The sequence below is a fragment of the Equus quagga genome, chromosome 5 (assembly GCF_021613505.1).
Source record: "Equus quagga isolate Etosha38 chromosome 5, UCLA_HA_Equagga_1.0, whole genome shotgun sequence".
Lineage (NCBI taxonomy): Eukaryota > Metazoa > Chordata > Mammalia > Perissodactyla > Equidae > Equus > Equus quagga.
Window position 1 is genome coordinate 24336838 of NC_060271.1, and position 15340 is coordinate 24352177.

Consider the following 15340-nt stretch of genomic DNA (forward strand, 5'->3'; position numbering starts at 1 on the left):
AAGTCGACTAGCCCTCTGGTTGTAGGGCAGCGGTTTTAGGCACCGGCTACCGCATCCTGCGTGGACTCGAGTCCCCGCGGCGCTCTGAGTCGTGGGTGGCTTTGGAGTCGGTCATTCAACTTCTCAAGCCTCACGTTATTTGTTTTAAATGGGGACAGCGCCAGTGCCCGCCTCAGAGGGCTGGGATCTAATAGATACCGCGCGAATGTGGGCTCCTTATTGGGCGCTCACTACGCAGGACAGAAAACTTCTATCCCGCCCCAGTGTAGCCTTAGGGGTGTCTGGTAGGTCGGGGGTCTCTCCGGGGGGCCAGCTGCCTGACTCTGCGATAACTTCCAGGAGAAGTAGTGTAGCGGAAAACAAAGGGTCCTACTCCTTAATCCCACCCACTGGTGTACTCATCCCGGAAAATAAAATATAAAGCCAAGCCGGTCACCCGCCTGAGCGTGAGAGTGTGTCACTGCTGGCTAGGAAAAAACCCAGACTTTCATTCTTTAACATGGCCCCAAAATACTAGAGCATCTGGTGCCAATACTTATAGGCGTCGTTTTCCACTAAGTTCCGTGTGGATTTTTTTCCTCCGGGGAAAACGCTTTAAGTCAACTCAAATGCGCAACAAAGGACACAGTATCTATTTTATTTCAGCATTTAACTTTTTTGAATTATGTAAAAAAGAGCCACTTCGTTATTGGATGAAATTCTCTTTTGCAGGAGACAGCGAGGGAGTGTCTGTATATACAATACTGCTAAAGGAATATACTTGTTTGAATTGCAAACATAACCTTAAAAGTGGAAAGGAGCATGGTACTCAAAAGTCGTTTAAAGTTATTTTTAAAACAAATTTTTAATGACAATAACTTGAAAAGGTAAAGAAGAAATTTACTTTTGTTTCCAAATTTGTCCGAATGCTTCTTTCAATAACATCTCTACGCTTCTTTCAATAACACCTCTTAGAATTGAGTCCTGCTTCTCTAGTATGACATTTAACTTGAATAAAAAAATGATTTAGAGGGTTGGCCCTGGGCTGAGTGGTTAGGTTAGCGTGCTCTGCTTCGGCGCCCGGGGTTTCTCTGGTTCCGATGCTGGGCACAGACGTGGCACGGCAAGCTGTGCCGAGCCGGAGTCCCACATAGCACAACCGGAGGGACCTACAACTATGCACTGGGGGACTTTGGGGAAGAGAAGAAGGGTAAAAAAAAAAAAACGAAAAAAGACTGGCAACAGATGTTAACCCAGGTGTCAATCTTAAAAAGAAAAAGATTTAATTCAATTCATTGATTTATAACGTGTAGCAGTTACGCTCCATAGTGCTTAGAGTGTATTCTGGCTCCTTTTTCTTTCTTTTTTTTTTTTAAACTTTAAATCAGGGGGCCAGCCCGTGGCTGAGTGGTTAAGTTCATGTGCTCTGCTTCAGTGGCCCAAGGTTTCCATGGTTCCGATCCTGGGCTCGCAACTAGCACCGCTCATCAAGCCACGCTGAGGCAGCATCCCACAGAGCAGAGCCAGAAGGACCTACAGCTAGAATATACAACTATGTACTGGGGGGCTTTGGGGAGAAGGAAAAAAGAAAAGAAGATTGGTAACATGTTATCGCTCCGGTGCCAATCTTTTTTTTAAAAAAACAGCTTTCAATCAGGAAACATACATAGTATCTTGAAATTTCACAAAAATCAATATTTTCTTGGACTGGGCTTCATGTCGTAAAATTTTTTCCATACTGATAGGGTTGAGATCCAGTGGCCTGGAAGGTCAAATGGTCCAACTGCCCATCCCTAGCCTCTATGTGGGGAGGACAGGAGGAAATCTTGCATGGAGGACCTATTTTGCACATAAAAAATGCTGGGAAGATTTTAAAAAATACTTATGCCCAGGGCCCATCTGCCAGAGAGTCTGATTTTCCTAGGCATCTGTATTTTTAAAGGCTCCACAAGTGATTCTCATGTGCAGCCAAGGTTGAGAACTATGGTTTAGGCAGAAATGTTCCATTTTTTTTCTCTTATGGGCTGAATAAAATGTTACTCTTTAATAAAGGAACTGAGTAGTTGTAAATAATATTAATAAGGAATTAAAAGATTTTCCCAACGGGAACATCAAGAAACTGTGTAATGGATTTAAGTATCTAGAAATCTGAAAGAGCAAAGCAAAGTATAATCAATTCTTAGATGTCCCTTATAATCTGTATTCAATGTAATATTGTTTGTAAATGATCTAATCAAACTCAAAGGTAAAGAGGTGATGGCATTATCCTGGTCACTGGTTTCCTATCTAAAGGTGATAAAGTGTCCAAAGGCTTTTGCTGGTGTGAATAAAACAAAAAGGGATGGCGAAAAGTGTTTATCATGCTATTTAAGTATGTACAATTCAAAATAATTTGCTTTTAAAAGTTAAGAGGCCCTTGGCTTCTCTTGTGTGTGGTTTATTGCTTATTAACATATTTGACTTCTTGTTGGCATTAATACAAGTTCTCTAGGGAAAAGGCTAACATGTTAGAAAGTGAAGTTTATAGATCCCTCTGTGGATTTCATTTTCCTGGTCTATTCATGGTTCCATTAGCATGAATAGTAAAGAAACACCCGTATCAAAAGAAAATATTAATTATACTTCACAATATATAAAGCCGCTGGCTAAATAGTGCCATTTCTGTGATAATCTGAATTTTACCATGGAAACTCTTGTAATTAAAGTCTCGTCCTTTACATAATATTTATTCTGTATAGGATTTATCCACATACAATAATGTCAGTTTTAAAACAATTGACTGTTACTTGTATAAAGTCATCTCACAAAATAGAATAATACACAACACACCTCAGTGAATTAAGCTGATCTTCTAGGATTCAGAAAACTTGATCATTCTAATTATTCCTATTTTTGCCATGGTTTCACTGGGTTGTCTTAGGTAGGTTGCTTTACTCTCTGTGCCTCAATTTCTTTACCTTTTATGTGGGATAACTGTCCTATTTCATAGATATGTAAAGAATAACAAAAATTATTAAATACTTTTCAAATATAAAATGCTATATAAATGATAAATAGTAATACTGATCCACTCCAATATAAAATAACATAGAACTTTCCATTTAGAATCTAAAGTTTGGTCCTCCAGTACCTATTTTATCACCCTTCCCAGTTAAACACATCTTACACTGTACTGTTTTTAGTGATTTACCATAGTATTAATTTTAGGACTCAAAAAAATAGATATATATACAAAAACACAATATGAGTGGAAGTTTCAATATATCTTAGCATGACTTGGCAAAATAACTTTAATGACTTGAGTTCTGAGTTCATAAGTAACTGAAACACCAAACTTTTTCATCCATTGAGCAGTAACTTGGCCACATAAAAGCAGTAACTGTTTGTTTTGATTTCATTACTCAAAAATACAATATTGAAAAATTTCTTCTTGAAAAGTCTTAAGATATGATAACTATAGAAGGAGCATTGTCTACCAAGGAAGTGATTCGCAGCTCTAAGAGACCCTATGGTTACTGGCTCGTAAGCACAGTAAGAGGAGTAAGGCAGAGAGACTGCAGTGCTGAAAGGGAATTCAGTTACCTTGTCCCACAGTTGTCAGTGCTGTGCTCCTGAACTCTGCAAAGGTGTCTGGGGAAAGGCTCGCAGGGAGCTTTAACCAGAGCACCTCTGATTTTAGAGTTTCTCCCTTAAATGCTGAACTTCTCTATGAAACAATTCATTTGGAGAAAGGGTTTCTTGGGTAAAAAAAAAAAAGCCTTTAAACTGCTGATCTAGTCCATTACGCTTCCTCCACACACGAGGCACAAGTGCACTGGTGCTTTATTTTTACAAAACTTCATCCCATCAACCAGACACTCGAGGACCAGCGTTAGAAGGGCGTTCAGAAGCTGATAAACAGCATTACTGTAAGAGCAAACTTTGGTCTAACCAACTTATTATTTTCTTAAAATTCAAAAAAGAAATCCTTGGCATAAATAAAGCTTATATTAACAGATTATACCCCTATGTAATATTTTCCCACATTTAAAAGCCAAAGAATTCGGTTTTCTTAGAAACCATTCATGGACAGTTTCACTCGAGGAAAGAACTGGTCTCTAAAGTCTTAGATATATATGATATGATAACTGGAGTTATTATTTACAACTTACAAACATCACAAATGTTCTTTTATGATCCTAAAATAATAGAACAGATGTGCTGTGTAGTTAGGTGAACTTGATAGCTGTTTTGTGGGGATTGCTTGATGCTTGTTATAAACAATTATGAGAAAGCATTATTTCTGATAAGGCTCTACAAGTGCTGGTGGCACTGTGTTCAGTGGACTTTGTGGACATTCATGCCAATATATGTAAAATTTGCATGCAAAAGATAATAGCATAAAAAACATTTTTTAGATCATAGACTAAAGTGCGTTAGAGTGTACACATGCAAGCACTACTTCATTTCTATGAATAAAGCTCAAATCAGTCATTTTTCCTATGGGCTCCAATGACTAAAAATCAGATTATAATTTTGAAAGATGTTACCATCATCTGGTGAGACGAGAGTATGACAAGTGTTCCCTCCCTCATTTGGATACAACTTAATTGTTAACACTCCTGATTCAGGAACAGTCATGTTGGGAGAACAATGGACTCATGCTCATCATCCAGTCTTGAAGCAACTGGAAATTTACTATCAAGGGAATCTTGAAAAAGTCTCAGAATTAAGTACCATAAAACAAAGTGGTTATTCATCTATTTATAAAAAATTTTCAAGATATTAACCATTTTAGCTCACAAATTGGTATCAAGGACAATCATTCATTAAAGAATAAGAGAAGATAATAACATAGAAAGTATCATCTTGAGGTATATGTCATGGCATTTAAAAATAGAGTATAGGGGCTGGCCTGGTGGTGCAGTGGTTAAGTTTGCACGTTCCACTTCTTGGCAGCCCGGGGCTCACCGGTTCGGATCCCGGGTGTGGACATGGCACTGCTTGGCAGGCCATGCTGTGGTAGGCGTCCCATGTATAAAGTAGAGGAAGATGGGCATGGATGTTAGCTCAGAGCCAGGCTTCCTCAGCAAAAAGAGGAGGATTGGCAGTAGTTAGCTCAGGGCTAATCTTCCTCAAAAAAAAAAAAAAAAAAAAAAAGTCAGCCTAAAAAAAAAATACAGTATAACTCATGGAGCCTCTCCCTATCAAAATTAAATTATATCAAGCTTAATTGTGATATCTTGCAGAGACCTTTATGAAGGTCAGTTCTTCTGGTATTTATATTTTATCTTTAGAACTAAGATAATCCTTCTCCAATTTAACTGTAATTTTGCAATGTTTCCTAATTCATACAGGGCAGGAGTTTAAACTTAACTTTGTATCCTAGGAGAAAAGTTTGTTGAAAAATCATATAAACAAGAGAAGCAAAAATGCATAAAGCATTTAAGAGAATAATTTGTTCAAATAGTTTTATATATAAAATTTACATATAAATAACATAAAAACATGTCAATAGATACTGTAGGGACATTATTTAGGATTATTTGAATAACTACTTCAAGATGTTATATATTGTTGAAGATGATGAAATTCTTTCTCTTTTACACTTTCTAATTCTGATAGGCTTCTTTTTGTGATTACTGCTGATTGCTAAGGTTTGACCTCAATTCTTGGCCATTTCAGGAGACAACACAGGGAGAGAAAGTTGAAAAAGGACTGTTTAAAATCAAAATCTGTCCAATCCCACCCCTTAAACTTTCTGACCTTACTTTGCTCATTTGTAAATCAGAGACAATAATATTTACCTTGCTGCTTAGGTGAGAAAATGAGAGAGAGCACTTTATAAATAATATAGCAGTACATAAACATTAGAAATCACTCTTAAGAACTGGTAAAAGTTCTTCACTCTACTTTAGGTTTTGGGTTTTTTTTTAAACAATACTGACTACATCAGAGTAATTTTTAACTTAATGAAAAAATTTCAAAAATGAACAATTTCAAACATTTTAGATTTGTCTTCTGCCATAATCCTAAAACATTTAGGATACTGGAATGACGATAGGTTGTTTTAGATCTGAAGTTAATACAAAGACTTAACAGTTCAGTCAGGAGGGTGCCAGGCCTTTAAATGTGCTCTTTACCTGGTCCCCTGTGAAAACTCAATATTGGTAGTTTATGTGTTTTTGAAACACCTTGAAATTATCTTACGTAAACTTTGGTTGTGGTAAATTTATTTAAAATACTTCCTTTGAAAAGAGTTTGCTAAGTAGATCTTCCAATATTAAAAGAAAAAAGGTATCTGTGTAGTAAAAGTAAGAGGATTAATTGTTCCTCCATCATACCAACTCAAGCTAGGTCTTTCTTCCCAGTGCAGCAACACATTTTAGGGCAACAAAGTTCAGAATGGACACAATGGCCTGTTCAGAAAGCATGCAAGTTACATCAGGTCACTACTTTTACGTCAGTCTGATCAATCTGTTAACCAGACTCTGACCATGGAAAGGGAGAGATACAGAAAGTCAGTGTAAGTTGCAGACATGCCAGCTCTGTCGGTTCACATTACAACTACCTAATGTTGGGCTTTATTTCCTTTTCTTCTTCTTCTTCACTGTCATCAACCTGTTGTATGACCAGATCAGCAGACCCATCCTCTACAATCTCCACGTATGATCTATTCTCATCTTCACTCAGGTGCCATCTGGAATCCTTGTCTCCATCTGATGGGGACATAAGATGCTGTTCAGCTTCCAAATCAATGGGGAGGCTGTCTATGCCAACTTCAGCGAGGCACTCATTACACAGCCTGTAGCGCCGGGTTCCTTCCTGGACCACCTGACCCGTTAGATCAGTCACATGGCGTTTGCATTTCCTGCAGATTAGTTTGCATGCCTGGTGAATCTGTGTAGAGATTTAAAGAGTGAAACAAAAGGATTTTTCAAAAGCAGGACAGTTTGATATTCTAGGTACTGGTTCATAAACTTAAGATGTTCAAAGCCAAGCATTAATATTAAATTAACATCTAGTTTTTAGAAAAAGATCACAGGTTTTGGTGATAAATTGATGTCACAGAAATATTAACACCAGCTTTCTCTAAATAATGGCTATAATGTTTTTACGATTAATATTACATATTTGATAATTTCACATATTCCTTAATCCAATAATATTTTAATATCTGCGGTAACAAGGGAAACCTACGCAGACTAACAATAATTGCAAACATTTAATATATGCCATGTTCTAGTCTAAGGACTTTATATATCTTAATTCAGGGGGAAAAACCCTCTCATTTCATGTGAGTATTACTTTTTTGTTATTCTGCTAGAGAAAGGAAAAAATATTGTCCCAAATTTAAATTTATCACAAAATATTTTTGGACAGAAGGATTGCTTGCCACTTTTATTAAGGAAAGATCTGGAAGAAAGAGGACTGGACTACGAATTGGAAGGCTGGGGTTCTAGTTCTGGTTTTGTCATTTACTAACCTTGTCATTTACTAACCATGTATCTTGAACCAAGTAATTTAAAACATAAACCTGCTTCCAGGGTGATAGTCAAAATATTTAGCCACTGGTAAGGTATGGGCACCACCCAAACTGAATAGAAGCCTCACTAATCAGAATGGACACTGGTTATAAATAACCACTACGGTGGTTCTGTTACATATCAGCCTATTATTATCCCTGCCTGCCTCCTTACTGGGGAATACAATCCCCATTAATCCCCTTAACAGGGTTGCAACTCAGGTTGTGAAGACCAAATGAGTTAATATGTGTGAAATGCTTTAGGAAAAAGTTGTAATTGATGAATAATTATATATTATAGTTAGTAGTAAAAAACTTTGTTCAGTAGCTGTCAGAGCAAGAGATTATAGGTTCTAATCTAAAAATTATTACAATTAATTGTATAATGCTGAATTAATGTTTATGGTATATTCATTTAGATAAAGTCAGAACGGTATGGATGGAAGTAGGCCACCAAATACAAATAGTTAAAAAAACCAAGAAAACTAATAACGGTCTGGCAAAATATCTAAAAAATGTATGGGACTACCCCACTCAGTACAATTATCTTCTGCCTAACCACTGACATATCAATCGGTAAATACTGAAAGCACACAATTTGAGTGTGCTCTTATTTCTCCTGAGATAGTAATATTATGGTTATCATAGGAGGCATTGTTTTTGTTACAAAGTTCTGACAAAATTCATGTTCACCCTCCCAACTCCAATACAATTATGAAGTCAAAGAAATTAAGGGCCGACCCTGTGGCCGAGCGGTTAAGTTCACGAGCTCTGCTTCGGTGGCCTAGGGTTTCCCCCGTTCGAATCCTGGGTGAGGACATGGCACCGCTCATCAGGCTGTGCTGAGGCAGCATCCCACGTACCACAACTAGAAGAACCCACAACTAAAAATATATATACAACTATGTACTGGGGGGCTTTGAGAAAAAGGAAAAATAAAATCTGTAAAAAAAAAATTAAGATAAACACCATAATGTTAAAATTGAAAATATCATCATGAACTCATTGTTTAAAAAATATAGATCTTCTAGCTCTGTCCACTGAAACAGTGTAAAAAGAATGACACCCTAATGACAATGAGCACGCTAGCTGTCCAAATTTTGGTTTCTAATTTCATTCTCCACTAAAAGGATCCACAACTCCTTTGAGATGGCTGACTCCAGTTTTGTGGCAGAGAAAGTACAAGGTGAGCCTAGGGCTCTTTTGGAGCCAGAGAACAGGGACACTTTGAAAATTTAATGAAGTTGTGACAGAAGGACACAAGAGCCAGCTTCAAGGTATTCCCACTGGACAAAACTGAAAATTTGAGTATCCAAAAGAAAAACTGTTATGGATCCAAACACAATGAACCAATGAAAATTCATGAGACCGTATGCTACTTAAAAAACAAAGCCAGGAAAAACTCATATATCATTTGAGGCTACTAGCAAATCAACTCTGTTCTTTGAAAATTGGTAGTTAAAGGGAAAGAATTAAACATTTATCCTGCTTCTCCTGTAGAAACCCTATTTCACAGTAACCAAATAGCCCAAAGTGATGAGGGAAAGCTTTACTTTATAGAATTCCAGCTGATAATGAAGAAGGAAGGATAAAATTAGCAAATCATCCCACAACTCCACATAAAATTAATAATCAGGACAGAGATTATCAATTGGTGTTAATGTCATTGTTTTTTTTTTTGAGGAAGATTAGCCCTGAGCTAACATCCGTGCCCATCCTCCTCTACTTTATATGTGGGATGCCTACCACAGCATGGCTTGCTGATCAGTAGCATGTCCACACGTGGGATCGGAACTGGTGAACCCCGGGCTGCCGAAGCAGAATGTGTGCACTTAACCACTGCACCACCAGGCCGGCCCCCAGGTCTTAATACCATTAAAGGGATGGTCGATGGGGAAATGGATAGTCATTTAATACCAAAATAGCTCCACACAGATTCCTTTCTAATCACAAGGCAGCACCTTTAACTGTACAATGGTGAGATCATGGTATTACCCTAATCCAGTGATCAATATGAACAATATGAATAATGGGTCCACTAGATATTGTGTGTCTCCTAATGTGACACAAAATGAAATATACAATTTCACCTTTAATGTGTTGTAGCCAAAAGTATTTAACTTGAATCCATTAGGCCTTTGGATAAAACCTCTAGTTTATAGAAAATGCAGGGGAGACAGAGGAACAAACTAAATGGCACCATGTGGAGGCAAGCAGAGAAATCCAGAGGTAGGATATTTTGTAAAACAATTGGCTCGACATCTTCAGTAAGTCAGTGTTATGAAAAAAAAAAAGGGGGGGGGAACTACGGTAGTTTAAAAAGCATTTAAGGGAGCTAACAATGAGATGGAATACATGGTTCTGCATTGGACAAACCAGCTAAAAAAGGCATTTGGGGGATTATGGGAAAATTTGAAAATTGAACTGGGTGGTATATAAAATTTTACCAAGATGGGAAAGTAGAGATTGGTCACTAAAGCAAACAGGTTATAAAATAGCACGTACAGAGCTGGCCCTGTGGCCTAGTGGTGAGGTTTGGCACACTCCACTCCAGCAGTCCGGGTTTAGTCCCCAGGCATGGACCTACACCACTCACTGGCAGCCATGCTGTGGCAGTGACCCACATACAAAACAGAGGAAGACTGGCAAGATGTTAGCTCAGGGCAAATCTTCCTTAAGCAAAAAGAGGAAGATTGACAAGGGATGGTCACTTGGGGCAAATCTTCCTGAGCAAAAAATAAATAAATAAATAAATAAAGTAAAATAGCCTGTACGGTATGACACTCCCGGTCAGAGACTGGACTGTCAGCAGTCAGAAAAGGCTCAGGGAATTTGCTGTTCAGTGCTCTGATGGTTTAATAAGGTAGTGACACTGGAATTATTCTGCTGTTCATCTTGCAGCAAGAATTTTTTCCAAAATCTATGTTCTGTTACTCATCCTTCTCTTCCATTTATACGGGTCATTTTAATTAAAGGACAACGGGTCACTTAAGCTGATTTCTTCATGAGTTGCTTTATAGTTAGTTATTCAACAAATATGTTTTGAGCACCTCTGTGCAGCCCCTTTTCTAAGTGCTACGTATACAGCAGGGAGCCAAACAGACAAAATCTCTGCCTTCATTAATCTCATGAAGCTAGATTTTTTTAAAATTAAAAACAACCTTTTATTATTACAAAAGCAACGAAAATGTATTATAAAAAGTAAAAGTTAGGAAAAAATACCATATTTTTACCACCCAGATATTACCATTCTTTTTTTTTTTTTTAGGAAGATGAGCCCTGAGCTAACTACTGCCAATCCTCCTGTTTTTGCTGAGGAAGACTGGCCCTGAGCTAACATCCGTGCCCATCTTCCTCTACTTTATACGTGGGACACCTACCACAGCATGGCTTGCCAAGCAGTACCATGTCCACACCTGGGATCCGAACTGGCGAACCCCGGGCCCACTGAGAAGTGGAATGTGCGAAGTTTAACCACTGCACCACCGTGCCAGCCCCCAGATATTACCATTCTTAATACTTTACCATGTGCATATATATATATATATATATATATATATATATAGGTTTTTTTGGGGGGGGTTTTTGGTGAGAAAGATTGACCCTGAGCCAACATCTGTTGCCAGTCTTCCTCTTTTTGCTTGAGGAAGATTGTTGCTAAGCTAACCCCTGTGCCAGTCTTCCTCTATTTTCTATATGGGACGCCTGCCACAACATGGCTTGGTGAGCGGTATGTAGGTTTGCACCCAGGATCTGAACCTGCAAACCCCAGGCCGCCGAAGCAGAGCACACGAACTTAACACCTATGCCACCCAGCTGGCCTTGGGTTTGTTTTTTTAACCAAATTAGATCGGCTCTCTTGCTCACCTTGCTCCCTTTCTTTGGGAGATTATAGAGAAATGAGAGACTAGAAAGGGGGCATGGTGGAGAGAGGTGGGACAGCAGAAACTAGACTGAAAACCCACCAGATAAGGACTCAAGAATCACTAGTAGTTGCTGAGTCTCTGAAGTGGTGATTCTGACCTAGACAGTTAAAACATTTTCAAAGTTTACATCGTCTTTGGCTCTGAAAAGGCCAGTATATAAAAACATATTAGATTTTAAGTGTATTAAAGTGGATATTCAAAAGAATCTCTCTTCCTTCAAGGTCTCAAAGGAGAATAAAAATCAATATATGTATATTAAATTATGCATTGTGTGCAAGGTAAAAACATTAAGTTGGAAAATTTTTTAATACGGTAGAGTTGTGTGAAAAAATTTTCCTGAGTAAATTAGATTATCCTAAAGCAGATAAATGCACATATTTGTTAAGGAATAAAAGATGAAAAGTCATATACATACTGTTCGGAAATGGCTACTTAGATGGTCTAGCCTGCTAAATCTTTTCCCACAAGCTTGACACGGATACGGCCTTTCTCCTGTGTGACAACGAAGGTGGCGCTTTAGGTCTGCTTTCCGCTTCACCACGTGCGTACAGTATGGGCACTTGAATCGCATCCTGGGCAGATCATCTGTCAGGGAACAGTTTGATTAAATCACTGGAAAGTTCATAATAACAATTCTTTTTTTTTCTTTTTGAGGAAGATTAGCCCTGAGCTAACTGCTGCCAAGCCTCCTCTTTTTGCTGAGGAAGACTGGCCCTGAGCTAACATCCGTGCCCATCTTCCTCTACTTTATACGTGGGATGCCTGCCACAGCATGGCGTGCCAAGTGGTGCCATGTCCGCACCCAGGATCCGAACCAGTGAACCCCGGCCGCCGAGAATCGGAACGTGCGCACTTAACCGCTGCACCACTAGGCCGGCCCCCAATAATAAGAATTCTAATAACATAAAGCATCCAAAAGGAGTTGGTGAATCGAATCTAGGAAAGGTAGGAGAAAATAAGAAGAAAGAAATGTTATTAAGACTAGATTATCAATGTAATCGTAAGTACAGAACAATAACTTCCATGTTTGATATATTTACAAAGTCTGGGTAAATTTGAGACTGTCACACTCATCATTTTATATAATGTCAGAGTCACATTTAAAATTTTAGATTTAAACATTTTTTAATGTTTTTAAAATTAATTTAAACATTTAGATTTTTTTTTCTGTTTTCCAAAGCTTTATTGAGGTGTAATTTACATGCAGTCAACTGAACACCTTTAAAGTGTACAGTTTGATGAGTTTTGACATTATATATACATCTGTGAATCCATCACTGTAATCAAGGTAATAAACATATCCATCACCCTCCAAAATTTCCTTTTCCTCCTCCTGTAATCCTACCCTCCAATCTCTCCTTGTGCCCCCCGTCCCAAGGCAACCACTGATTTGTCACTATAGTTTAGTTTTCATTTTCTAGAATTTTATATAAGGAGAATCATACAATATATACTCCTTTCTAAAAATTTGGCTTCTTTTACTCAGCATAATTACTTTGAGAATTATCCATGTTGTTGTGTATCAGTAGTTCATTCTTTTTTTATTGCCAAGTAATATTCCTTTGTATGGATAAACCACAATTTATCTATTCACCTGGTTCTGGACATTTCCAGTTTTTGGCTGTGTTATGAACATTCACATTTATATTAGTGATTATAAATTATATTTATCATAAACTAATCCCTCTCTACTGATTCCACTTCCTTAGCATTTAAGCATTAAACATTTAGATTTTAAATGCAAAAAGGTAATACTGGATTTTAAAACTGTAGACAGATTTAAAAAGTAAAAGTATTTAATATTTAAGCTTTTAAGTAACTTGTTTTATTTACATATTTTTATCCCCTGGTACTATTCATATACTTGTAATATTTTTCTTTTAAACGTGAAAAAATTTCAAGGATCTTTAATTTTTGTCTTAAAACTCATATGTTTTCAAAATATTCGTTGTGACTGGAGGAAAACTTCATGAATTTATCAGCTGTTACATTCAGCTGGTCATTATTGACGTTAGATTTAAATACCCTAGAATTATAAAAGTGCACAGCCCAAATAAAGACCACTTTTTTGCTGTTTTAAAATGCAACAAAGATTTCCCATTTATGCACTTTCATTGCCTTCATCAATGGTTGGAGCTCAGCAGGACCTTCAGTAAGCTCTATAATATGGCACAATTTCACATATTTTCAAGTTAGTAACCTACAGGAAAATGTGATTAGTAAAGATAATCAGGGTGCCTATTGTTTTAAAATACATTAGCTAAATGAAATTATTTTTAAAAATTTATATGACAACCAGGGAAACATGACTACTGACTAGCTATTTAGTGGCTGTTAAGGAATTGTTAATTTTGTTTACGTATGATAATGGTATTGTAGTGGATTTTTTTAAAGATCATATTTTAAGGATACCTTCTGAAATACTTACAGATGAAAACTTCTGATGTCTGAGATTTGCTTAAAAATAATAAAGGGAGGGGCCAGCCCCACGACGCAGTGGTTAAGTGTGAATGTTCCACTTCAGCGGCCCGGCTTCGCCAGTTTCGGTCCCGGGTGCAGACATGGCACCACTTGGCACACCATGCTGTGGCAGGCGTCCCACATATACAGTAGAGGAAGATGGGTATGGATGTTAGCTCAGGGCCAGTCTTCCTCAGCAAAAAGAGGAGGATTGGCAGCAGTTAGCTCAGGGCTAATCTTCCTCAAAAAAATTAATTAATTAATTAAATTAAATACAGGGAGGGGTTAGGAGTAGAGGTACAGATGAAATAAGATTGGCCATGAGTTGAAAGTCGTTGAGACTCAGTAATGGGTACGTGGAGGTAAATTATACTATTCTCTTTACTTTTCTATATGTTTGAAATTTTTCTAAAGTAAAAATTTTAAAATATCCAATCTAAATCTTATAATCTGCAGGAGTTTCATTTTATCATAATTTTCCTTTAAATTCACATGTAAACTATTAAGCAAATTTGCCAACTGATTAGTTGGGGGAGAAATGGGGTGACATGCAGTTCTTATCCCTATTTTCTACTTCAGTCTTATGGGGGTGAGGAGAGGATGACTTTGAAACTGTCAACCTACATAATCTCTCTGCATTTTGCCACTATCATAAAAATGAGATGTCTCACGTTGTTGCTGCATATAGAATTACAGCAACAGTGTTATGGGTTGTGTGTTGTTTTTTTAAATTATGTATATATATCTTAATGTAATCAGATGTAGTCTTTTTTTTTTCTTTTGAGGAAGATTAGCCCTGAGCTAACATCTGCTGCCAATCCTCCTCTTTCTGCTGAGGAAGACTGGCCCTGAGCTAACATCTGTGCCCATCGTCCTCTACTTTATATGTGGGATGCCTACCACAGCATGGCTTGCCAAGTGGTGCCATGTCCACACCTGGGATCCAAACCAGCAAACCTCGCGCCAGCAAAGCAGAATGTGCACACTTAACCGCTGTGCCACTGGGCCGGCCCCCAGATGTAGTCTAATTTCTGTTAGATCTTGTGTCTGGGAACCTTTGCAAATATGCATGGTTGCTCTATTTAATTTTTCCATATAAAAATACTCCTTCCCCAGGGAATACTCAGAAAAAAAATACTTAAAGTGAAAATATGTGTCTTAGGAATTGAACCATTTAGAAAAGAGCTTTAAACATTTAACCGTAATCTAATTACCCACAGACACAGGTTTAGAAAATCATGGGTTTTGAATCTCAGAACTCTAGTGTTTTGACTGTTACTAAATTTATTCAATATTATTTTTAATATAAAAATTTTAAATTTACATTTTTTGAAATAAATTTTTTTAAAAATTAAATTAAAAAAAAAATCACTTGGTTCAACTGCCCATAACACCTAAAAGTAAGGCCATGTTGAGATAAGTTGATTTATCTAAGAGTCTTGGAACCTGACTGAGGGAGTGATTCTCTTTT

The 15340-nt window shown here is 37.5% G+C and overlaps 1 protein-coding gene across 6 annotated transcripts in view; it reads right to left on the minus strand.

Annotated features, from left to right (window-relative positions):
• Nucleotides 1-5094: 5094 nt before the first annotated feature.
• Nucleotides 5095-15340, minus strand: part of ZBTB8A (zinc finger and BTB domain containing 8A) — a 59042-nt gene continuing 48796 nt past the window's right edge. For all 6 annotated transcript variants that reach the window (XM_046663083.1, XM_046663086.1, XM_046663084.1 and 3 more), the window contains 2 exons: nt 11825-11994; nt 5095-6858 (listed from right to left, as the gene is read on the minus strand). In XM_046663083.1, the coding sequence (XP_046519039.1) occupies nt 6526-6858; nt 11825-11994 (503 nt within the window). In that variant the 3' untranslated portion in view covers nt 5095-6525. The remainder of the gene's footprint in view (nt 6859-11824; nt 11995-15340) is intronic.